Consider the following 26,644-nt stretch of genomic DNA (forward strand, 5'->3'; position numbering starts at 1 on the left):
TAGTATAAACTGGCACTAACTTAGTAACAATGAGCTCCTTGAACAGAAGTAGTCTGTGTCAAAAGTCAGCCTATAAAAACAGCAGGGGCTCTGTAGCTCTTAGTGAGGAGACCAAACTTCTGCAGCCTAAGCTATTCTTTAGAAAGCAATACGGAAAGTTAAAGACTTTTCCTCAGATCAAGAGGTAAAACACTAAATACCCAGGAACTGCTGACAGGATAAATACCATTACTAGGTTTTTAAAAGAGGCCAAAGGTATCAAACTGACATCTTTCTCTCTGCTGAGCCCGGAAGGAGACAGGAGAGGAAGCAAAGAAAGAAAGGAAATTTTTGAAGACCTTTTTCCTTGATGAGCCATAAGCAGGAAGTAAATGATCTTTCTTCTTATGAAGAGATCAAAGATCACGAAGATGGCTCTTAAGAACTTTTTTTTTAAGGAAGAAAAGGAAGGCAGATCTAAAGGATCAAGTTTTTTGCTCAGAATAATTACATTTCTAAATTGTGAAATTCAGGTACACTTATTCACTGCCTTCAAGATGATCAGGGCAAGGTTAGAAAAGCAAAGAATACTAAAAATACTAATGGTAAGAAAAACAGTAACAGCAAAGAGCAAGTGAATATTTTGTGTCTGACCCAGAAGTAATGCTCTATACATATTCTCTCATTTATTTCTCAATGTTATCAAATAGGAACTATTATTATCTCTGTTTTTCTGATTAAAAAAAAAAAAAAACCATAACACTCAGGTTAGTAACTGGCTTAAGGTCAAAAAGCTAGTAGGAGGGCACAGTTGAAATTAAAAAATGTATCTGTCTACCTCACATGATTTTAACCAAAACTTCCTTTTAATTAATTGTGCTTGGTTCATTCAATAGTCATTGATACAAGTTTACAGTAATAGGTAGGTGACTGTAGTTCTTTAAATTTTATCTAAGCCATGAGTTATTATCGTAAGGTTCACATACCCACAGAAATCGTATGTATGATTTGCTATATAAATAGTTTCATTAAATTTGCATAGGAAACTGTGACCTCACCAAAAGTTTAAAACAATTAAAAGGTAGAGTAAAAAATTTTAAAACCATTGATCAATTTTATCTCACGATGAATTTTAAAAATAGTATTTCATGGAAAAGCATGCTATTTTTCAAATAGCAATGTATGTGATACCATTAAACGTACAGACTATTACACATAGTGGCAGTAGCTCAAACTGCTCAAAACCATCAATATAATAATAATCACTCCATAGTAAATGTTCACTATATGCCAGGCATCATGCTATATTTGTAGCATAAGATATTACAAGAGCGGGGAAGGAAGAGGGCAATACTTCCCTATTTCTGATGACATAAGTAACACTCCTGGACGCTCTCTATCCCCTCATTCACTACACCCTTTCTCCTGAGAAAGAGCTTCTAGCAGGAACCAAACGTTTGCTTTGTTCTTTCAGACCACCAATTTAATAAAGGCACATGCTACCTGGTCTAGTGGTATAACTGGATAGGTAAGACTGTTTAATTCTAGGGTTCAATAATAGGAAACACACTTGACTGAAGATAAAATGCAGTTATATTTCTCAAACATCAGTTCTGTCCATTTTATAAAGTTGGTATTTTGGCCTCCTCCTGCTACCGCAGATACGAGCACCTACTGAATAATTTCTCATCAGGTTTGGAACCCATGAAATTCCGAAGGAAGACATTAGTGACAGATATTCCTAGATGCCTAACCTAAAATCCCTTTATCCCCTCTTTCTTCATAATATCTGGCTAAAAGATCCAACTTCCCTTAAAGTTAGGTGTAGCCATATGACTAAGTTATGGCCAATAAGATTTAAACAAAATGATGGTGTGTACTAAAGAAGGTTTCTTTAAAAGAAAAACATGCCCCTTTTACCTTTCGTATCTACTCCTTCCTGCTGCCTGGGATATGGACATGATAGGTGGAATTCCAGTAGGCATCTTGAACCATAAGACAACCTTGAGGATAAAATCTACAAGCTAAGAATGAAGGAATGTAAAAAGAGAAGGGAACTGGGTCCACAAACACACTGTGAGGCTGCCATACCACTTCTGGACTGCCAGGCTCCTCTTACACAAAGAGGTAGAAGAAACAAATTTCCACCTTGTAGAAAACACCATTATCAAAAGCTATGTTACTAGAAGTTCTGATTTCTAATTAATACAGCATTACTGTGTCTGTATTATACATGAAGAAACTGAGGTTTACATCAGGTTAAGCAAGTGGTCCTTGTTTACACATCTAGTAAAACACAGAGCCAGAACTTAATCCAGGTCTATATGACAACATTATATAAGAGTAACTAATAAACCCTAAGGTACAAAACTTAGCTAAATATATTTGATAGATGATAGCTTTACATTTAAAGTTAAATGTAAAAAAACAAAATAGTTACAAAACATGTTTTTAAAATCATTCTTCTTAACATGCTAGATACATTACCAGGAGGTTGTGACAAAATAAACAGAGTCCACATAGTCGTTTAAATCAGAAGCAAATATTTATAAATAACTATATTCTTCCATATATGTTCCTGGTATAAAAGTTACAAATGCGGGCCAGGCGCAGTGGCGCACGCCTGTAATTCCACCACTTTGGGAGGCAGAGGCAGGCAGATCATGAGGCCAAGAGATTGAGACCATCCTGGCCAACATGGTGAAATCCTGTCTCCACTAAAAATACAAAACTTAGTTGGGCATGGTGGTGTGTGCCTGTAGTACCAGCTACTGGGGAGGCTGAGGCAGAAGAATCGCTTGAACCCAGCAGGTGGAGGCTGCAGTGAGTCAAGATTGCGCTACTGCACTCCAGCCTGATGACAAAGCAAGACTCCACCTCAAAAAAAGAAGTGAAAAATGTCCTCTGTATCAATGTTAACAGGATGCTAAAATGAAAGTTTTCACTGAAGACTACAAAACAAAGACCATGTTTTGAAAGGATATATGAGACCAAATGCACAATTTTCAGCAGATACGGTCTTAAGAAAAAGTAAAATAAAATAAAACAAGAAAGTCCGAGATGTCTGCTCATGAAGGTTAACTGCTACATGATTTGCCTTCCCACCTCCAGACAATTAGAATACTGGAGAACATATCTGAAGCATCCACAGATGCTGAGCAACAGGCAACACAGGCCTCTAGGTCCTGAGAGAAAGGAAACACAAGAGGTGAGACCTACAAACAAGTAGGTTTTTGGCTGCAGGCAATTTCGGGACTGCAATGTGAAGAGGGAGAAGCCAAAGAGAATCTGGCAGTCTACTGAATTGATGACGAAGGAGCTACACAAAGGAAAACTCCAGAAATATACATGGGGTCCCCTTCATTTTATGCCTGAACACAATATGAACATGCATACAGCAAAACTTCACAAGGATAGGCAAAGACCAAGCACTGGGGAAAGAACAATTACTGGAAAGCAGTAAGCTAAACAATTTCCAGCAGGCACAGAGGACTGTGAATCATTAAAGCTCCCAAAAACCGAAGTGGAAAGACCTCTTTAAATACCTAAGACATTCGTTTGCGATCCCATACGAGTCAAGTCTTAGTAATGAGGCTAATCTTGCCCAAGAGAAATGATCTTAAAGAGTGGTCTAGGGACCTGCGGAGGACCTCAAGACTCTTTCAGAGGATCAGCAAGGTCAGAACTATTATCTTAATATTATTAAGATGTAATTTGCCTTTTTCAGAATCATTCTCTTATCAATATGTAGTAGAGTTTTCCAGAGGCTATCTGACATGGGATGTTGTAACAGATTTAATGAACAAGCAGAAATGGGACTCCAGCTGTTTTTTTGTGAACCAAAAAGGTTCACGAAAAAATGTAAACAATGACACTCTTCTATTTTTTGTTGCTGTTGTTTATTTGGGAAGAGACAGTTATTTTTCATAAAATTGTTATTTATGTTGTTAACACATAATAGGTTAATTATTGTTTATTTTTAGTGAATAACTAAATAATTTAAAGTTCCTAATCTATAATTTCTAAAATAGTAAATAATGAGATATATATATAAAGATTTCTGGAGCACTCAGTAAGAGTTTAAAGCAGTACTGAGACTAAAAAGTTTGAGAACTGCTGCTCTAAAGCAGGGCTTGGTAAGCTACAGCTTGCAGGCCAAATGTGGACCACCACCTATTTTTATAAACAAAATTTTATTGAAACCAAGTGATACTGCGTCATATTCACATTGTCTATGGGAGCTAACACTACAATGGCAAAGCTGAGCAACTGCAGCAGGACATATAAAGAAGTCTTACAGCTTAACAACAAAAAGACAACCCAGTGTAAAAAGAGGGAAGCGACTTAAGTAGTCATTTCTCTAAAGAAGATACACAAATAACCAGGAAGCGCATGAAAAAATGCTTGATAACACAAATCATTACGGAAATGAAAATCAAAACTATAATGAGACAGACTCATTAGGATGACTATCATCAAATGTTGGCATGGATGTGGAGAAACTGGAACTTTTGTGTATTACCAGCAGGAAGGTAAAATGGTACAGCTGCTGTGAAAAACAGTATAGAGGTGCCTCAAAAACTTAAACACAGAATTACCATATGATCCAGCAATTCCACTTCCAGATATATATCTACAAGAAGTGAAATCTGGTACTTGAACAGACATTTGCACACCAATGTTCATAACAGTATTATTTACAACAGCCAAAAGGTAGAAACGACCCAATGTCTTCTGACAAATGAATGGATAAACAAAATGTAGCACAGTCACACAATGGAATATTATTCATTCTTAAAAAGGAATAAAATTCTGACACGTGCTGCAACATGAATGAACCTTGAAAACATTAGGCTAAGTGAGATAAGTTAGACACCAAAGGACAAATATTGTATAATTCCATTTATATCAGGTCCCTAGAACAGTGAAATACATAGAGGCAAAAAATAAAACACTGATTATCATGGGCTGGAGACAAGAGGAAATTGGATGGTTATGATTTAATGGGTTCCACACAGGATGATGAAAAGTTCTGAAGATGGAGGTGGTATTAGTTGCACAACACTGAAATGTACTTAAGGACACTGAACTGTACATTTAAAAATGGCTGGCCAGGCACAGTGGCTCAAGCCTATAATCCCAACACTTTGGGAGGCTGAAGAGGGTACAGCACCTGAGGTCAGGATTTCGAGACCAGCTGACCAACATGGAGAAACCCCATCTGTACTAAAAATACAAAATTAGCCGGACGTGGTGGCGCATGCCTGTAATCCCAGCTACTTGGGAGGCTAAGGCAGGAGAATCACTTGAACCCAGGAGGCGGAGGTTGCAGTGAGCCAAGATCATGCCATTGCACTCCAGACTGGGCAACAAGAGCAAAACTCTGTCTCAAAAAATAAAAATAAAAAGGCTATAATGGTAAATTTATATTAAATATTTTACTACAAATAAAAAAATCTTTATTGTTTATTACTTACCACCTCAACAGAATAAATATTAAATAAATAATTAAATATTGAATTTGATTATTTACCATCTCAACAGAATAAAGAAAAACTGTATGATCTGTATGAATAGATACAGAAAAGGCATTTGAGAAAATCCAAAAATGTCTCAGGAAACTGGGAAAAGGGAACTTCATAACCTGATAACCTGAAAGGTTACCTTAGTTTCTTTCTAGAAAGGATGAATAATCCTCATCAGGAAGCTGGAGGTACTACCATGTGAAAAAGAAGATAATTAATATACCCTCAATAAGAGAACTGCAGATGAATCATCCATAGCATTAAGTGAATGTGGTGGCTGATTCTCTGAACCCGCAAAAGCATCCATAAGATAATAGCTTTAAATATATAGCCAGGTACAGAGAACACCAATGCTATATCACCAAGACAGAACTGGCAATTACAGACTTTCCTTCTTTTCTGACCTCTTCTTCACTCCCATACTAGCAGATCTAACAAATTCAGAAATGTGAAAGGACAAAAAACAACAACAAAAAAAAACTAGGCATGGTAAGTGAAGCAAACTACACCCAACTTGCAACAGGCCCAAGTTTAGGGAGAGGAATAAACCTTAAAAGAAACTTGAAAGCAAGATTGAGGCTTTCAGTATTCACTAGAACTGAACACTTCTATTTCTAAAATATATTCTGTCATTTGAAATAAACAGAAAACTGGGTATGTTACCAAAAAATGTGCTATATGCTCCCCACCAAGTCCTCATCCAGAGCAGAGAAAGAGCTTATTCTAATTTAAAAAGACAATGAGATATAAAATAATGTTACTTTATATATGTTACAATATATGTTCACCTTAACAGATCAGTAATACATATAAATTATTTCTAAAACCTACATGCTCAACTAGCTGAGAAACTGCTACATAAATCAAGAGTTGCTTATTTTCTATGTGAAGAAAAAAACATCTAAGGAACCAAATAGTTTGTTTAACAAAATATAAACTCCAAATTGAACCTCTTTCAAACTTGTTTGTAATACAATTTTTTTCAATAAAGTTCATGAAAACATGGATGATGATCAAATGGAAGAAAGCTGAATGCTGAATTTATATAATAAAGGTAGGAAAGTTAGTTCTCAAGTGCTAAAAAAACTACCCAATCCTAAATCACAATCCTAAATTATACCAGATGGTTCAGTCACAATCTTTGACAATAAATATTTAACATTTCCTTTTGGTGTTCATAATTCAATATGTAGGTGACTAGGAAAGTCCAATGAATATCTAGTTGAGTCTAATGATTTATAATGTATTCACAAGTATTAATATACTGTGATTAAGCCTAGCATCTATTATGTATTTTTTTTTTTTAGGAGACAGGGTCTCGCTCTGTCACCTAGGCTGGAATGCAGTGGCATGACAAAAGCTCACTGCAGCTTCAGACTCCTGGCTCAAGCGATCCATGACAGCTTCCTGAGTAGCTGAAACTACAGGTATGTACCACCACACCCAGGTAATTTTTTAAATTTTTTGTAGAAACAGAATCTTGCTTTATCTCCTAGGCTAGTTTTGAACTTCTGGCTTTAAACAATTCTCCTACCTCAGCCTCCCAAAGTGTTGGGATTACAGGCGTGAGCCACTGCACCCAACCTATTATTTTTTAAATGACATCAGCACTTTAATTTTTTCATTTGTTCTACTTTTAAAAATAAGGGGAAAATGCAATAAAGTACTCTATAATTGCACAAATGCTTTTTTACAAAGATACCTAAGCTGCTGAAACTCTAGTGCCACCAGGCAATAGGTCCTGTTGTTCACCTGTTACCTGATACTTTTTAAAAACCTAAAATTAATCCAAAGAGATGATCAAGCAAAAGTATAAATTTCACAAAATTATAAAGTTTAAAATTTATCAACAGTGTAATTTGGGGAGGGGGGTAAATAAACTAATTTGTATGACTTGGCTTAAGCAATTTACACCCATACATATGTTGGTATTTAAGTATATATAGGATTTTATTAAATTTATAAAGCACTTTCTGTTCAAAGTGCTTTAAATGATAATGGAGTTTATTGCTATCAATGTTTTCATTCAACCCAAGTTTTAGGAAATACAGGTTTTTAAAAAATTTATAATTTATCTTTCATTAGTAAACTATCAAAATTTCTCTTGAAAATGAAGCAAACCAGCATAACTTTTCAATATTTTTCTCAGCATTCTTCTATCCTTTTCTATTTCAATAAATTTCTTTGTGACACAGAAATCATTTTAATATAATTTTAAAATGTATAATTGTTATTACCATGACAAAAATATCAAGATTACATTTAATAAAATTTGTAGGAATTTTGATGAAGGCAGATCAAACAAAAGCACAAATTTTGCTTTGTTCTTACTCAGCTTAATATTTCAGTATTTATCAGCAAACAGTATTTTAAATCAGCAAACAAGTACATTAATCCATATAATCCATATTAAACTAAATTACTCCCCAATTTTCCTTTAAAAATTATTAACAAATTTTGAAATTCTTCCCAAGAGAATTAGCCCTTTACAAATAGAAAATAATTCACTTTATCTTTCATAAAAGCAAAAAGTTTCTCTATTTTCCATTTAAGCACAAAATTACACACTCAAAGAACATTTCATTTTCTTATTATATTTTTTCCTTCCCCCTTAAGACTTTTTTCTCCTAACTGCCAAGGAAAATTACCTCTCTTTTTGAGGAGGGCAGAGGGCTTTTTCCCTTCATTTATTTATGTAATAGGTAACAGTTTTTAATATATTCTATTCAAATTTTTATGAAGATTATTTCTTTGCAATTTCTGCACGGCTGACAGAACAGGAGATTCCTCCAAAGAAAAATCAAGAACTATGAAAATGTTCCAAATTAGATTTTCCATGTATAGGCCCTGTGATACTTAATTGCTAGTGTGTCTATTCTTGAATTTGGAAATACTTCATACTTTAAATTATGTTCACATTCTAACATTTAAAGCTATTTCACAAAAAAAAAGTATGCTAAACATTCAGTAAGTGAAGCATAATGTATTTTAATTAGACCTAATCAGAACCAATAGGACTAAACATGAGCTTAGAGGATCACATATCTAACCATCATTTATTCCAATAAATACCCAGGTTCAAAACTTTTCTGACAGGTAACAACTATTACTATCAAGCAGATAAATTATCTTTGATCAGTTCCAATTTTTAAAAGTTTTCTTTATACTAAGCCATAACTGGTCTTTGTGTAGCTCTTACCTTTTGGATGAAGTTTTTTCTTATGAGGTGACACATACAAAAAAATCTAATTCCTCCACAAAGTATAAACCCTTCAAATTATGGAAAGAAAGCTACCATGTCCCCTAAAGTTTTCGGCAGACCATATGTTCCAAATTTTTTTTTATTATGGTTTGGCTTCAATCCCCTATTCTGCCTACTCTCTTCTGAGCACATCCTAGACCTTCTTTATCAGTGTTAGCAGGGGAAGCCGACACGGAATACAATATACCAGGAGGTCTTCATACATTCTATGCTTACTTTATTGCATCCCAAAATCATACTAGCTTTTTTAGCAATGACATCACGCTGTTAACTGAAACTAAACTCATTGTCATCTAAAACTACTTAAATATCTTTCACACTTCTGGCTTTGTCCTCCTTTCCCATCTTGAGTTTACACTCTTCAAAAGGAAGGAGAAGAAGTGGATTAAATATAGAACTACAACTTTATAACATATTTATTATTTACTATAAAGAGACTAGTACTTAACTGTCATTTTAATTTTAGCAACCATCTTAAGAAATAAAACTTTTATTTAAAAAGAACCTCAGGGTTGATCAGAGCCAAGGTGGCCAACTAGATGTGGCCAGGAAGAGTTTCATTCACCAAGAGACCAGACCATCAAGAAGACAGGCATACTCTGAGCAGACTGTCGGAAGGAAGGCACTGAGAGTGGACAGAGGGAGGACCAAGCAGACCCTGGGCTGAAAGGGCAGTAAGCTAGGAACCCTGAATGGGGTTGCTGAACACCAGGACTCATTTCTGGCCCTGAGCAGCTCCTGGGGAAGGAATTAATTAAATAGGCATGGAGTAGTCCACTCTCACCATGTATCCCCAGAATTCTAGCTGCAGGAGGCCGCATAACCCTCACGGGCATCTGAACTAGCAGGGAGTGCTGCTTGGGAGAGTTAGCAGGCACAGGGCCCCAGTCTGTGTGGAGCCCAGAGGGTTGGGCATGGGAATGGCTGCAGTGGAGCACAGCCAGGGATGCCTGTCCCCCAAGGATTGCCATGTACCTCTAGGTGGCTTTGGCCTTTGTTGACTGTTGAACCTGGACAAGATAGGGCTATCTTACCCATGGAATGGGGCCAGTCTGATCTGAGCAACACCTTGTCTGCCAGTCTCTCCCAGGGTCCCTGCTTGGCCATGTCTGATTGTAGCACAGCCTCAGATGACCTACTGGGATGCTTCCCGGTGGCCACTGCCACAGTTTTTTCACCAACAGACCCCACCTAACCATCAGAAAGCTTTTGCAGATGGGCTGCTGCCAGCATACATCTGCCCACAGACTTCCCCTGACTGCTTTGACTGCACCCCTCCTTGGAGTGTTGTTGCCAGCAGACTGGGAACACCGTGGCCCCTCCAGTACAGCAGTTGCTTAAATTGAAGGGCCAGAGAACAAGGTTTTGGGTCTGGTCAAAGGCCCTCTGGATTACAGCATTCAACCCACAAGTGCTGAGCTGAGCCTTGGTATCCTGAAATCATCCAGAAATGAAGACAGTCAACTAAATCCAACTTGCACCACAGTCAAATCCTCCATGACATCAAAGAAGATAAAAGCAAAGAAGTCCATCTAACAGACCGCAACTTCAAAGATTAAAGGAACATTTTCCCACACAGATGAGAAGAAAAAAACAGAGCAAGAATTGTGGCAAGTCTAAAAGACAGAGTGTCTTCTCACCTCTAAATGAGCACACTAGTTGCCCAGCAATGGTTCTTAACCAGACTGAAATGACAGAAATGACAGAAATGACAGACATTTGGAATTCAGAATTCAGAATCTGGATGGCAATGAAGAACATTAAGATGTAGAAGGAAGTTGAAACCCAATCCAAGGAATCTAAGGAATCCAGAAAAATGAATCAAGAGCTGAAACACGAAATAGCTATTTTAAGAAAGAACCAAACTGATCTGATAGAGCTGAAAAACTCACTACAAGGATTTCATAATACATTCAGAAGTGTTAACAGCAGAATGGACCAAGCTGAGGAAAGAATCTTAGAGCACAAAGATGGGTTCTTCAAATCAATTCAGTTAGACAAAAATTAAAAAGAATTTTTTTTTAAATGAGCAAAACCTCGGAGAAATAGGAGATTATGTAAAGAGACCAAACCTACAACTCAATGGGGTCCCCGAAAGAGAGGGAGAAACAACAAGCAAATTGGAAAATATATTTGAGGTTATTGTCCATGAAAATTTCCCCAACCTCACTAAAGAGGTTAACATTCAAATTCAGGAAATTCAGAGAACCCCAGAGTACAGAAAAAGTTGGTATCAATCCTACTGAAATGATTGCAAAAAACTGAGAAGGACTCCTCCCTAACTCATTCTAAGGCCAGCATCACTCTGATACCAAAACCTGGCAGAGACCCAGTAAAAGAAGAAACCTCAGGCCAATATTCTCGATGAATATCGACACAAAAATCCTCAATAACATACTAGCAAACTCTATCCAGCAGCGCATCAAAAAAGTGCTAATCCACCACAATCAAGGAGGCTTTATTCCTGGGATGTAAGACAGGCTCCACATATGCAAATCAACAAATGTCATTCATCACATAAACAGAACGAAAAACAAAAACCACATCATCATCTCAAGAGATGCAGAAAAGGCTTTCAATAAAATTCAACATCTCTTCATGTTACAAATCCTCAATAAACTAGGCATTGAAGGATCATAATTCAAAATAATAAGAGTCATCTATGACAAACCCACAGCCAACATCATACTGAGCAAAAACTGGAAGGAGCATTCCCCTTAAGAACCAGAACAAGACAAGGATGCCCACTCTCACCACTTCTATTCAACATAGTTCTAGAGGTCCTAGCCACAGCAATCAGGCAAGAGAAAAATTAAAAGGCATTCAAATAGGAAGAGAGGAAGTCAAACTATCTCTGTTTGCAGACAATGTAATTCTCTACCTAGAAAACCCCATAGTCTCTGCCCAAAGACTCCTAGATCTGATGAACAACTTCAGCAAAGTTTCAGGATACAAAATCAATATACAAAAATCAATAGCATTTCTATACACCAGTAACATCCAAGCTAAGTGCCAAATCAAGAACACAATTCCACTCAAAACAGCCACAAACAAGAATAAAATACCTGAGAATACAGCTAACCAAGGAAGCAAAAGATCTATACAGGAATTACAAAACACTGCTGAAGGAAATCAGATATGACACAAACTAATGGAAAAATATCCCATGCTCATGGATAGGAAGAATCAATATTGTTTAAAAAACAAATGGTCATAACTGCCCAAAGCAATTTACAGATTCAATGCTATTCCAATCAAACTACTGACAGTTTTCACAGAATCAGAGAACTATTCTAATATTCATCTAGAATCAAAAAAGAGCCTCAATAGCCAAAGCAATACCAAGCAAAAAGAACAAAGCTGGAGGCATCACATTACCCAACTTCAAACTATACTTCAAAATAACAGTAGCCAAAAGAGAATGGTACTGGTACAAAAACAGATACAGAGACCAATGGAACAGGTTAGAGAACCCAGAAATAAAGCCGCATATCTACATCTGATCTTCAACAAAGTTGGCAATAACAAGCAATGGGGAAGGAACTCCCTATTCAATAAACTGTACAGGGACAACTGGCTAGCCATAAGCAGAAGATTGAAATTAGACCCCCCCTTTCACCATACACAATAATCAAGATTTATAAAAGACCTAAATGTAAAACCAAAAACTATAAAGTCCCAGGTAGAAAACCTAGGAAATACCTAGAAATACCTAGAACATAGGACCTAATAAAGATTTCATGACAAAAACTCCAAAAGCAATTAAAACAAAAATGGAAATTGACAAGTGGGACCTAATTAAACTAAAGAGCTTCAGCACAGCAAAAGAAACTATTAACAGAGTAAACAGATAACCTATAGGATGGGAAAAAATATTTGCAAATTATGCATCTGACAAAAGTCTAATATCCAGAATCTATAAGGAACTTAAATTTACAAGAAAAAGGCAACTCTATTAAAAAATGGGCAAAGGATATGAACAGACATTCCTCAAAAGTAGACATACAGCCAACAAGCATATGAAAAGACGGTCAACCTCATTAATCACTAGAGAAATACAAATCAAAACCACAATGAGATACCATTTCACACACCAGTCGGAATGTTTATTATTAAAAAGTCAAAAAAATAACAGATGCTGGTGAAGTTGTGAAAAAAAGGCAATGCTTATACACTGCTAGTGGGAATGTAAATTAGTTCAGCCATTGTGGAAAGCAGCTTGAAGATTTCTCAAAGAATTTAAACCATTAACTACTATTCGACCAAGCAATCCTATTACTGGTTATATACCCAAAGGGATTTAAATCATTTCACCATAAGACAAATACACACACATGTTCACTGCAGCACTATTCACAATAGCAAAGACAAGGAATCAACCTAGATGCCCATCAACAGTGGACTTGATAAAGAAAATATGGTACATATACACCATGGAACATCACACAATCATAAAAAAGAACGAAATCATGTCCTTTGCAGCAGCATGAATGCAGCTGGAGGCTGGCATCCTAAGACAACACAGAAACAGAAAACCAAACAGTGCATGTCCTCACTTATAAGTGGGAACTAAACATTGAATACATGGCTGGGTGCAATGGCTCACACCTATAATCCCAGCACTTTGGGAGGCCGAGGCGAGTGGATCACCTGAGGTCAGGAGTTTGAGACCAGCCTGGCCAACATGGTGAAACCTTGTCTCTACTAAAAATACAAAAATTAGCCGGGCGTGATGGCGGGCACCTGTAATCCCAGCTACCTGGGAGGCTGAGGCAGGAGAATCGCTTGAACCTGGGAGGTGGAGGTTGCAGTGAGCAGAGATCGTGCCACTGCACTCCACCTGGGAAACAGAGTGAGACTCCGTCTCAAAAAAAAAACAAAAAAAAACCACATTGAATACATATAGATACAAAATAGGGAACAATAGACATGGGTGCCTACTTGAGGTAAACAAAAGGAAGAAGATGAGGACCGAAAAACTATCAGGTACTATGCTTACTACCCGCATGACGAAATAATTTGTACACCAAACCCCAGCAAAAGGCAATTTACCCATGTAACAAACCTGCACATGTACTCCCTTAACCTAAAACAGAAGTCAGAAGGAAAATGAATAAATCCTGCCTAACATCTGCTTTTGTAAGATAAAATTTAATGAGAACAGCTAAATTATGTCATTTATGCACTGTGTAGGGCCGCCTTTGTGCTATAATACTGGAACTGAGCACTGTAGCTGCAAATCAGATGAGATGGCCCACAAAGCCTAAAATATTCACTATCTGGCTTGCTGGAAATTTGCTGATTTGTACTCTAGGACAATAAAAACAAACAACTAAAAATACAATGCTATAGCACGTTAAAATAGATGGTATAAGCCGGGTGCAGTGGCTCATGCCTGTAATCCCAGAACTTTGGGAAGCCAAGGCGAGTGGATCACAAGGTCAGGAGTTCGAGACCAGCCTGATCCACATGGAGAAACCCCGTCTCTACTAAAAATACAAAATTAGCTGGGCATGGTGGCACATGCCTGTAATCCCAGCTACTTGGAAGGCTGAGGCAGGAGAATCACTTGAACCTGGGAGGCGGAGGTTGCGGTGAGCCGAGATCACGGCATTGCACTCCAGCCCGGGCAACAAAAGCAAAACTCCATCTCAAAAAAAACAAAACAAAACAATACAGAAAAGATGGTATAAATGGAACAAGATAGCCAAGTTAACTGGTTTCCAACTATGTCAATAAATTCAGCCAGGCCCAGTGGTTCATGCCTGGAACACCAGCATTTTGGGAGGCTGAAGTGGGAGAAATGCTTGAGGCCAGGAGTTTGAGACCAGCCTGGCCAACATAGTGGTCAACTGTCTCTATTTAAAATTTTAAAAATTTGATAATAAATACATGCAAAGCATTGACAAACATGTGGCTGTTTTCCTTTCTCCTCAAAAGGCATTTTCAAAAAGGAAAATGTCCTGAAAGGTTCTAAGTTAAATTTTTTTTTTCCAAATAAAAGTAAAAATTTGAGAAGTTACATGAATATTCCACAGTTAAAAAACTTACAGTCACCACTCAGGGTTTACTTAATATGATACATCAAGGCACTGTATTGGGCCACAAGCAAAACATATTTTACTGGAAGTACCTTCAAAAAATAAATTATATTGAAAAGTATATTTGAGAAATATCTACATAAAAGGAACTATGCAACATACCATAAGAAAATTCATAAAAAATAAGACAGAGTAAATTTGAAATGCTAATGATCTAACCGAACAGAAAAATAATCTCTAAGACTTCAGAGTTTAAAAAGTGTATTTCATTGTAATTTCTATCTTTAGTTTTTATGTAAATAAAATAGATTTCTCTGTCTATAACCTACACTAGATGAAAAATTTGAAAATGTATTACCTGAACTGGATGTTCACTAAATGAGGCTGGGAACCATCTGATTGCCAGTAAGTTTCTAGATTGTCGTCTCGTAACTGATCCACTCCAAATCCTAAAAACACCAAAAGTGTTAATAAATGCCTGTGAAAAAGCAAGAACTATACATGAAAAATATAAAATTAACATATGTATTTGTCCAGAAATTTTGATAAACAGAACGGTCACAAATATTAAATTTATTTTTTATTTTATTTCTTTTGTAGACATGGTCTTGCTGTGTTGCCCAGGCTGGCCTTGAACCCCCAGCCTCAAGTGATCCTCCTGCCTTGGCCTCCCAAAATGCAGGGATTACAGGCATAAGCCATAGCACCCAGCTGTGAAATTTAAATTAACCAGAATTCTTCTACCCTTTTATTCAGAGCTCAACTCTTAGAGAAATATCACTTGCACATACAAAGCCTATATTAGGATCGAGTTATTTTGTTGTCACCTTTTTAAAAAACACTTTCTAGGAGATATTATTTTTTTTTTCTGAGATGGAGTTTCACTCCTGTTGCCCAGGCTGGAATGCAATGGCACAATCTCGGCTCATCACAACCTCCACCTCCCAGGTTCAAGTGATTCTCCTGCCTCAGGCTGCCAAGTAGCTGGGATTACAGGCATGTGCCACCATGGCCAACTAATTTCATATTTTTAGTAGAGAAGGTGTTTCTCCATGTTGGTCAGGTTGGTCTCAAACCCCCAACTTCAGGTGATCCGCTCGCCTTAGCTTCCCAAAGTGCTGGGATTACAGGCGTCAGTCACCACAAACAGCCGGATATATTTTAAAGAATGTATGTATTCAAACTCAGTTTCTTATGCTTTTGCAAGCTGATAGTAAGAATGACTAAGCACAAAATCCTCAAAAAATCAACACATTCTGGTAAGTTCAATATGCCATACTTACTGATACAAGAAAAAGGATGACTTAGAAATGTTTTCAAAAGGCATATATATTTTGAAACCAAATGCTTCTGATTAAAATTCTGATTACTCAAAATTAAATTTACCCAGAATCCCATATTCTCCAGCCATTCTAGATAAATGAAGTTGTACAATCCTGTGATTTTTCCTGAGTAAAACCACAATAATTCATACTAATTCTAGAAATGAACCTGATTTAATGGTAAAATGCATACTTTTCAATAAGAGAAATAAGTTTAATTTACATTTCAATTTTACACTAAGTAATATATTCATTATGGAACAAATACAAAAGGAACAGGACACAGTGAAAAGTCACTATCTACCATCTCATTCTCCTCTCCAAATATAATTAATGTTCTCAGTTTATTGCATGCCCTTCCACAGATACTATATGCATATACAAGCAGTCATATATGTATTCTTTTTATTACCCTTTATTTGCACAAATGATATCATATAATAAATAGCTCTGTATGTTGGTGTTTTTTAATTTTACTTAACATATCTGGAGACTTTTTTCCATATGAATATTTATTCCATATCAATAAATTCATAATAATAACAAACACTGAGATCACATTAACTATGTGCCAGGCACATTCTAAACATTTTATATATGTTAAATAATATAATATTTATTAGCTCACATAACTTGACATAAACAGCTTCCATATTTTTTAAGGTTGTATAGTCCACCACTGTCTGGAAATATCATAATTATCTCACCACATCTCTCCAGAACATTTAGGTTGTTTCCAATGTTTTGCTATTACAAACAATACTGTAAAAAATACCTGTCTATATTCTTTAAATATATGTTATTTCTAGAGAATAGATTTCTAGGAATAGAATCCTGGGTCATTTGAATCTTTAATTTGATAAATATTGCCAAATTGTCCTCCAAAACATTTCCTCACCAAAAATGTAAAAGAATATCTATTCCCTCTGAATGGCTAGTAAAAGTTGCTATGTTCTGAAATTAATATATTAGATTTTGATGACTTTGTATGATAAAAACTTTAAATGTATATTTAATGTTTTTACATTGATTATATGTTGAAGTGGTATTTTGAACGTATTGAGAAAAATAGAATAACTGCACTTTTATAAAAATTTTTTAATGTGGTTGCTAGATAATTTTAAATTACATACGTGGTTTGTATTACATTTCTTTTGGAAAGCACTGCTCTGCAACCATGCAAAAATGCAGTTAATCTTTTAAATATTTACTCATCTGATAGATAAAAAAATTGTATTTCACATTTATTAATATTTATATTTTCATGCTTATTCATATCCTCCTACATCTTCAATAAACTTTGGTCTTTTAATTATTCACAACACTTTTTACTATTACAGATCTTTTCTTTTTTCTTTTTGAGACAGGGTCTTGCTCTGACACACAGGCTGGAATGCAGTAGCACCATCAAAACTCACTGCAGCCATGACCTGCTGGCTTTACACAATCCTCCCACCTCAGTCATCTGGGTAGCTGGGACCACAGGCATGTGCCACCACACTCAGTCACTATTATGGATATTAACACTATGTCTGTTCCACATAATCCAAACATGAATGGATGTGTATCTTAACTTTGCATCTGCTGCCTTTATTGCGCATACTAGTGGATAAAAGAAGTTTATCCAGAGAAAATGAGTTTTGCATTGAATTTCAAAGTACTAGTTAGCTAGATAAAGAGGTAGAATGGTAAGATTCAAGGGCATTCAGCAAAGAGATAAGCATGTAATGTCACAAATCAAGAAAAATAGCATATATGGAAAACAACAGCGGGTCCTTTGAGAGCTAAGGCTATACACTGGTGTGAAGCAGGAAATGAGCCAGACATATGAAAGGAGCCAGATCACACAGACCAGGGGTGTTTAATCTTTTGGCTTCCCTGGGCCACACTGGAAGAAGAACTCTCTTGGGCCACACATAAAATATACTAACACTAACAATAGTAGATGAGCAAAAAAAAAAAAAAAAAGAATTCATAATATTTTAAGAAAGTTTACTAATTTGGTCCACATTCAAAGCCGTCCTGGGCCATGTATGTCAATAAAATGTAAAAATTGGGCTATTACTTGTTCCATAACTCTTAAATATGCACTGTCCAATATGGTAGCCACTAGCCACATGTGGCTATTTGAAATATAACAAATCCAAATTGAGATGTGCTATAAGCATAAAATACACACTGATTTGAAGATTAGGACAAAATGTAAAATACATCATTAGTAATAATATTTCAGTTATACTCGATTAAAAAATATTATTACAATTAATTTCACCTATTTTTTAGCCCTTTTAAACGTAGCTACTATAAAATTCCACATGAAACTTGTATATATATTTCACATTACATGTTCTATTGGACAGTGATGCTTCAAATCATGCTTCGTTCTTTATACAATATTGCTAAAGCTAATCCAGAATATTGAGTTATGCAAGTTACAAGATAAAAAGCTGTTTTGCCAGCCTGTGCAACATAGTGAGACACTGTCTATACAAAAAATAAAAAACTTAGCCAAGTGTGATGGCACTCATGTGACTGAGGCAGGGGGATCACTTGAGTCCTGGAGTTCAAGGCTGTAGTGAGCCATGACTGTACCACTGCACTCTAGCCTGGGCAACAGTGTGAGAACCCGACAAAAAAAAAAAAAAAAAAAACTTTTACCTCCAATATAAAGAATTACAGATCTTAACTCTCTTTTTCTTTTTAGTACTGGTTTATGAGTTCCCTAATAAAGGACAACTAAATCACAATTCTTCCTTAAAAGCTCCACAGTTTAATGTTCTATTGATTAAAATGGTTTTTTTTTTTTTCCCCACTGATTTTATTTTAGCTACCTCAGCCAGGTTTTTTTTCTCCTTCATTTCACAACTTTATTATGCATGTGCTCAAAGAGGTCCATAAAACAGTATTTGTTCTTTAAATGCTAAAAACATTAAACAAAAATCTGAATAATTTATTCAGGATAAGCGATGTCCTATAATTCAAAACTGATCATTTAAAATTTGTCTCTAAGTTACTGCTTAGAAAGTATCATAGTACAACTAAGCAGGTCTAATATCTTCAAGTATGAAATACTAAGTATGATCACCAACTTTTGCTTCCTCGATATGCCTTACAAACAGAACCTCTTACAAACATCTGCTTATGTGCCAATGCCATGTCTCAACCGCTTTTCCAAAGCTTCCCACTCAGTATTGCATCTGAATTCTTTTTTTCTTTTTCTTTTTTTTTTTTTTAAGATGGAGTCTAGCTCTGTCACCCAGACTGCAGTGCAGTGGAACGATCTCGGCTCACTGCAACCTCCACCTCCTGGGTTCAAGCAATTCCCAGAAGTGACTGTTGCAGGTAGCTGAAGCTCACCTTTGCAAGGGGGCAGAGCTTCAAAAAATAAAAGTCTAAAATATGAAGGTCACCAGAGTGAAGACTTGCTCTGCCTCCCCCAGAGTAGCTGGGATTACAGGCACCGGCCAACACACCCAGCTAATTTTTGTATTTTTAGTGCAGATGGGGTTTCACTATGTTGGCCAGGCTGGTCTCAAACTCCTGACCTCAAGTGATCCACCCGCCTCAGTCTCCCAAAGTGTTGGGATTATAGGCATGAGCCATCGTGTCTGGCCCTGAATTGTTTTAATTTAAACAAAAGAACTAAAACAAAGACATATCAATGATAACTACTTTAACAGGTATCAGGAAAATCCACACAAATAACAATATTACACAGAAAAAAAAACTTTTATATTATGTACTGGTTCTCTAATGCAGTGGTTCGTACGGTGTCGTTCCTAGACCAACAGCATCATTATCACCTGGGAACTTGTAAGGAATTCTAGATATACATCAGAAACTTTGAGAGCTCAGCCCTTTTGAGAGTTTATGTCTTAATAAATCCTCTAGGTGATTCTGATGCATGCTAAAATGTTAGAATTACTCTTTGAAGGCAAGGTTTCTCAATCATGGCACTACTGATATTTTGGACTGAATAATTCTTTGTTTGGTACAGGGGGTGTCCTGTGCATTGAAAGGTATTTAGCTGTATCCCTGGACTCTACCCACTAGATGCCAATAGAAACACTCCCCCAACTCCCCAACTCCCCCCACCCTTATGTCCCCAGTAATCACAATAATCAAAAATATCTCCAGACTTTGTATCCTGGAGGGTAAAAGCATCCCAGGCATCCCCTGGTGAGAACAATTGCCCTAAAGAAAAGAAAATCAGTATTCATCTACGGTTACTGTTATTGTTTGGTAAATATTAATGCTTCTCTCCCCACTCTTCATGGGAGGGATATGATTCTGCACTCCAGTCAATATTGGGGCTAAATTATGACTTACTTCAGTCAATACACTGTGACACAAGCAGAGGTTGTAAATGTGCTTGCAAAGTCTGGCCTGGTCTTCTGAATGCTCTGTACTCCACTAAGAGAATATGCCTGGACAAATGGAGCAGATCTGAACCTGACTCACAGCCTAAAGCCAAGCCATCACCAAAGCACAAAGTAAATTCGGTTGATCATGCCACTGAGAGACTAGGGTTGTTTGCTAAGCAGCATTAGTGCAGTGAGAGCACTAATACAACACCACTAGAGATATATTTGAGCAGCCCAGCTTAGACTGCCTTTATGAATCAAACAGTCACTTTCCTTTTAAGCATATCTATTAACACAACTACTTTCACATTCGCTAAGGGGCTTTTTTTTTTTTTTTTTTTTTGAGACAGGGTCTCGCTCTGTTGCCCTAGCTGGAGTACAGTAGTACGATCACAGCTCACTGCAGCCTCAACCTCCTCTGCTAGGGGGCTATTTTAACTGAGGCAAATGTCTTAACTCTGAAGACCTAAAGATAGATAACAAATGATCTCTGTAGAGAAGTTCATCTATATCCTGCACTAGACCTACACTGTGGCCATATACATTTAAACTAAGTAAAATTAAAAATTTGGTTCCTCAGTAACAGTAGTAATATTTTGACATGTTCAATAGTTTCATGTAGCTAGTGGTTACCTCATTGCATGGTGCACTAAGTTCTAATGGACAGCACTGATAGATTTAAGCAGATAAATTATAATATGAAGTATTAGCGCCACAATAGAGATGAGGCCAGGTGCAATGGTTCATGCCTATAATCCCAGCATTTTGGGAGGCTGAAGCGGGCAGATCACTTGAGGTCAAGAGTTTGAGACCAGCCTGGCCAACATGGTGAAACCCTGTCTCCACTAAAAATATAAAAAATTAGCTGGGTGTGGTGGTGCACATCTGTAATTTTAGCTACCTGGGAGGCTAAGGCAGGAGAATCACTTGAACCTTGGAGGTGGAGGTTGCAGTGAGCAGAGATCGCACCACTGCACTCCAGCATGGGCAACAGAGGGAGACTCCATCTCAAAGAATAAAAATAAAAGAGATGAAGAATTAACTAACTTCCTGAAACTTGTTTCCTCTTGACTTCTATCCATGATTTCCCACTCTCCTGGTTTTCCTCCTAGTTCACTAGCCACTTCTTAGTATCCTTTGTTGACACCTCTTCCACTATTCTGCCAGATCTCTTTATCTTGAAGTGTCCCAAAGCTTTATTCTTTCCTCTAAATTCTCTCCCTCAGTGAGTTAGTCCAGTTCCCTCAGAATATCATCGGCACACTGATGACCTTCAAATTTATATCTCCAACCCAGAACTTCAAGCAGAGTTCCCAGCTTCTACAGTCAATTGCTTACTAAACACTTCAACTAGAAAAATAATTAGGCATCTCAAAATTAACATATATAAATCAAATTACTTATTTTTTGACCCAATATCTATTTACTCTCTCCTCTCCCTCCTTCTTTTTCAACTCAGGAAACAGTATGCGTTGTTCTGCCAGAAAGGTCACTCTGAAGGTTTCCTCCAATGAATCATAACTATTCCACCTCTAAAAATATATCCCAAAGCCATCATTTCTTTCCATTTAAGTCTAGTCCAAATAAACATCATCTCTAACATAAATTACTATAATATCATTTCCTCCATTGGTCTCCACCATTATGCCACTACCAACATTATCCATAGTGGACACACAGACTTTTTTAAAATTCTGTATCAGATCATCTTCCTCTTCTGCTTAACACCTCCAGTGGTTTCCCTTTGTACTTAATATCAATATTCTTTTTCAGGGCCTACAAGAGTTCATATAATCTGACCCATGTCTAATTACATTTCCAATCTAATCTACCATTTCTCCTCCGTACTCACTACTCTCCAACACCTATAGCCTTCTTTCTGAACCTCTAAAATGCCAAATCAACTAACTTAGAGCCTTTGAACTAACTTCCTGGTGTCAAGAAAGTTCTCTGAAATCTTTGCACAATAAATTCTTCTTAACATTCATGTCTCTGTGCAAATTTCACTTATAAAAGAGGCCTCCCATAATCCCACAATCTAATGTAGCCTCCCACTTAAAAGTTATTTTCTATTATACTGTTGTCTTATTTTCCGCAAACCAAATATCACTATTCAACTCAGAAATCCTTTAACTCGAAGGCCCATAATTGTCAGTTATAGCATGAACTTCAGTAAAAATTTAGTGAGTTTTTAAGAAAAACGGAACTTACAATATCCCATTATCCTTCTCAAAATTAACTCACTGTCTTCATAAAAACCAGGGAACAAATAGCATATAAGTCCTGTAAGATGTTCACAAAATACAGCCATACTGAATCTCTTATTTGTATCAAATATAGTTAAGCATAGCAGATGTACCTATTTTTCTCCTAAATTTGTTTTTCAACATTGGATGAATTTGGTGCTTATGAAATGATTAAATTATTTTAAAAGACCCTATTATGTGGTAGCAGTCATAACACAAATTTGTTCTTTTGGTTTTCCAGTCTCTTAGGCAGAGACTTAACAACTGTGCTGAATTGTAAGATTGTTTTGTGGTGTGTGTTCAACTAAGCTGAATCTACTAAACACATTCCAACTTTAATCAGAATGAAATATTGAACCATTATTTCCAAAGATACAAAAAGATTTCTGCAAAGCCATGTGCCACCTACCATCCTGTAGCAGGCAAGTAAATTTGTACCTCCCAAAGGCTGATATTAACATTTTGAAAATTTCTTAAAATTCTCCTTTATATCACTTCCTATCTGCTTTTATTGCATGTCTCCTGATTTCCTTTATACCTCTAATCTTGCCTCACTTCAATCTATCCTCCACACTTCTCAAATATGAACAAACACTGATTGTTTTACTCCGTTACTTACTTTTTCAACTGCTCATATTATCTATACAGTAAAGTATGAACTGTTTAATAAAGCCCTCTATAATCAGGCATCTACCTAACTATATAGCTTCACATATGCCATTCCCCTACGTTCTAGTCTCATTTAATAAAAGAAATTCATCAAATAAGCCATGTTTTGTTTAAGCTGTATACCTCTGCACATATTATCATTTCTTGGCATCCAACAAGGATTGGTACCAGGACTTCTGTGGTTAACAAAATCCATTGATGCACAAGTCCCTTATTTAAAATGGCTCCTCTTGTATACTTTAAATCATCTCTAGATTACTTATAATACCTAATATAATGTAAATACGTAAAAAGTTGTACTGTGTTGTTTTTCTATTTGTGTTATTTTTGTTGTTGTATTGTTATTTTTTGTGGGTTTTTTCCAACTATTTTCAATCTTCAGTTAGTTGAATCCATGAAATTAGAACCTACAGATATGGAAGGCTAACTGTCCCATTTCCCTTGCTTTTATCTCCTTAGTGAAATCCTATTCTTGCTTCATCATACAGAATAAGCAACATCTCCATGAAGACTTCCATGATCCTTTCAAGCAAAGTAAATCACTTTCTTATTTGGGCTACTTCTACACTAAGCCCATACTTAGTGAAAAGCAGTATTATGTAGTGGAGTCTGTCTTGAATTCCAGAATTTCCTGCTTATCATGTGATCTTTGTCAAACTACTTAATCTTTCTGTACTAGAGTTTCCTCATTTGGAAAATGGTAAATAAATAGTACAACTTCACTGGGTGCGGTGGCTCATGCCTGTAATCCCAGCACTTTGGGAGGCCGAGGTGGGTGGATCACAAGGTCAGGAGATCATCCTGGCTAACACAGTGAAACCCCGTCTCTACTAAAAATACAAAAAATTAGCGACAGCGGGGTGGCGGGCGCCTGTAGTCCCAGCTACTTGGGATGCTGAGGCAGGAGAATGGCATGAACCCGGGAGGCGGAGCTTGCAGTGAACCGACATCATGCCACTGTACTCCAGCCAGCCTGGGTGACAGAGCGAGACTCCATCTCAAAAAAAAAAAAAAGAAATAGTACAACTTCATATAACTTTTGAAAACTTTACTGAGATAATTGGTTATTTTATGCATGTAAAGTTCTTAGAACAGAACCTATCACTTAGTAAGCACTAAATCAAAGTTATTAATTATTACATTGTATAGTAATAGTTTAAAGCTATACTTCCTCCACTAAATTGTGAAGTCCTTGACCATAAGGGATTGTGTCTTTTTTGTCTTTCAATCTCTAACAAATTTGAGTTACAAATCTCAGCACCATCTGCTGACTTAAACTGAAAAATATCTGACCCTAGAGAAGCAAAGATCGAGCAACCACTTTCTCATGCAGCTTCCTGTTTATAAAGAGTAGTCATTCTTAATATATAAAGTGCTAATCATATAATGATAGTTCACTGATGGACTCAAAGCTCAAAGTCACGTGAAGTAAGACATATGACACTGTACTAATAAACTTCATGAATTTCATACTCAACACATTTTTAAGTGATCCTGCCACTCCTGTAGTAGCAGTAACTATCTCTTCTGCACCTCCAAGATGTCAGAGCAGTGGGGCATCTTCAGGGAACTGGTGACATGTATTGCTCTCTTCAAACCAGTGACTGGTGCCATATTGTGTTAGTAATGAGGTATGAATCAGTGCTAGTTTACCAAAGAAGGTAAACTTTACCAAAGGAGTTCAACTAGCACTGATTCATATCTCATTACTGACACAATATGGCCCCAGTCTAGTTATACTATTAGATCAAACAGTGAAAGATGTTCAATTTAAGCATATTTATAGGAATATTAAATATGATAATGGATATTAAGGAATTCCAAAGCAACCTAAAAGGAAGCTGGAAAAGCTTTTAAAAAATGCGGGGAGGGGAAAATCACCCTACAGTATTCCATAGTGTATATGTACCACATTTTCTTTATTCAGTCTTTTGGGCATTTGGGTTGATTCCACATCTTTGCTATTGTGAATAGTACTGCAATGAACATACATGTGCATGTACCTTTGTAATAGAATAATTTATATTCTTTTGGGTATATACCCAGTAATGGGATTGCTGAGTCAAATGGTATTTCTGGTTCTACATCTTTGAGGACTCGCCACACTGTCTTCCACAATGGCTGAACCAATTTACGTTCCCACCAACAGTGTAAACACGTGGAGTACTATCCAGCCATAAAAAGGAATGAGATAATGTCCTTTGCAGGGACATGGATGGAGCTGGAAGCCATTATCCTCAGCAAACTAACACAGGAATAGAAAACCAAACATCACATGTTCTCCCTTATAAGTGGGAGCTAAACAATGAGAACACATGGACACAGGGAGGGGAACATCACACACTAGAGCCTGTCGGGATGGGGTTGGGGGAGGGAGAGCATTAGGAAAAATAGCTAATGCATGCTGGGCTTAATACCTAGGTGATAAGTTGATAGGTGCAGCAAATCACCATGGGACACATTTACCTATGTCACAAATCCGTACATCCTATACATGTACCCCAGAACTTAAGCTTAAAATTTAAATTTAAAAAAATCAGTTCCCTCCAAACAACAAGAAAAAGCTGGATAAACTACAAACTCCTACAAGACAGCCTGAAATCCAAGAAAGGGGCAGCCCCCATTCCCAGGAGAAAAAAGATTACAGATTGTCCCAACTGTGGTAGAGCATAGGAGGAAGGAACAGAGACCAAATAAACACATAAGAAGAAATCAAGTATAACTTTCATCATTTGACAAAGACCAAATGCAGGCCAGCATAACAATACAGCAACACTGACAGCCCCAAACACAAGGCGAATTCACACTGACTCTCAGACTCTTTTGCAAGGGTGCTCACTTTACACATAAAGATTGGGAGAGGGCAAGAGACTAAAGAGCCTAAGTCAGTGGTACAGGTACAGAGGAGGCGACTGACCACCACTGAAGGAAAGCAAAAAGTTCTACCCTCCTTCCAAACCCTTCTCTCCCACAGAACAAAGGACTTAAGCTGTTGTAGGAGGAGAATCAACCCTGTTGACTCCAGGACACAAATAAACATCCATCCTTGCTGAAAGATGAGTAAAAGAAAAAACCCTCTACACCTGAGAGAGGGGCAAACAACAGTTCTTTCTCAAAGTGAGGCAGAAAACTCTCTTCCACAAAAGACCAACCACAGATACAAGGCTGTCATGAATAGGAGGGGCCAAATTGCTGAGGCCAGGCACATACGGCCTACCTAAGACTGCTGCTGCACT

The 26,644-nt window shown here is 36.9% G+C and overlaps 1 protein-coding gene across 4 annotated transcripts in view; it reads right to left on the reverse strand.

Moving 5' to 3' along the window:
* Positions 1–26,644, reverse strand: part of ANAPC10 (anaphase promoting complex subunit 10) — a 135,187-nt gene that overhangs the window by 103,393 nt on the left and 5,150 nt on the right. For all 4 annotated transcript variants that reach the window (XM_073017654.1, XM_007999900.3, XM_073017655.1 and 1 more), the window contains exon 3: positions 15,166–15,256. In XM_073017654.1, the coding sequence (XP_072873755.1) occupies positions 15,166–15,256 (91 nt within the window). The remainder of the gene's footprint in view (positions 1–15,165; positions 15,257–26,644) is intronic.

Source organism: Chlorocebus sabaeus, chromosome 7, assembly GCF_047675955.1.
Source record: "Chlorocebus sabaeus isolate Y175 chromosome 7, mChlSab1.0.hap1, whole genome shotgun sequence".
NCBI classification, from domain to species: Eukaryota; Metazoa; Chordata; class Mammalia; order Primates; family Cercopithecidae; genus Chlorocebus; species Chlorocebus sabaeus.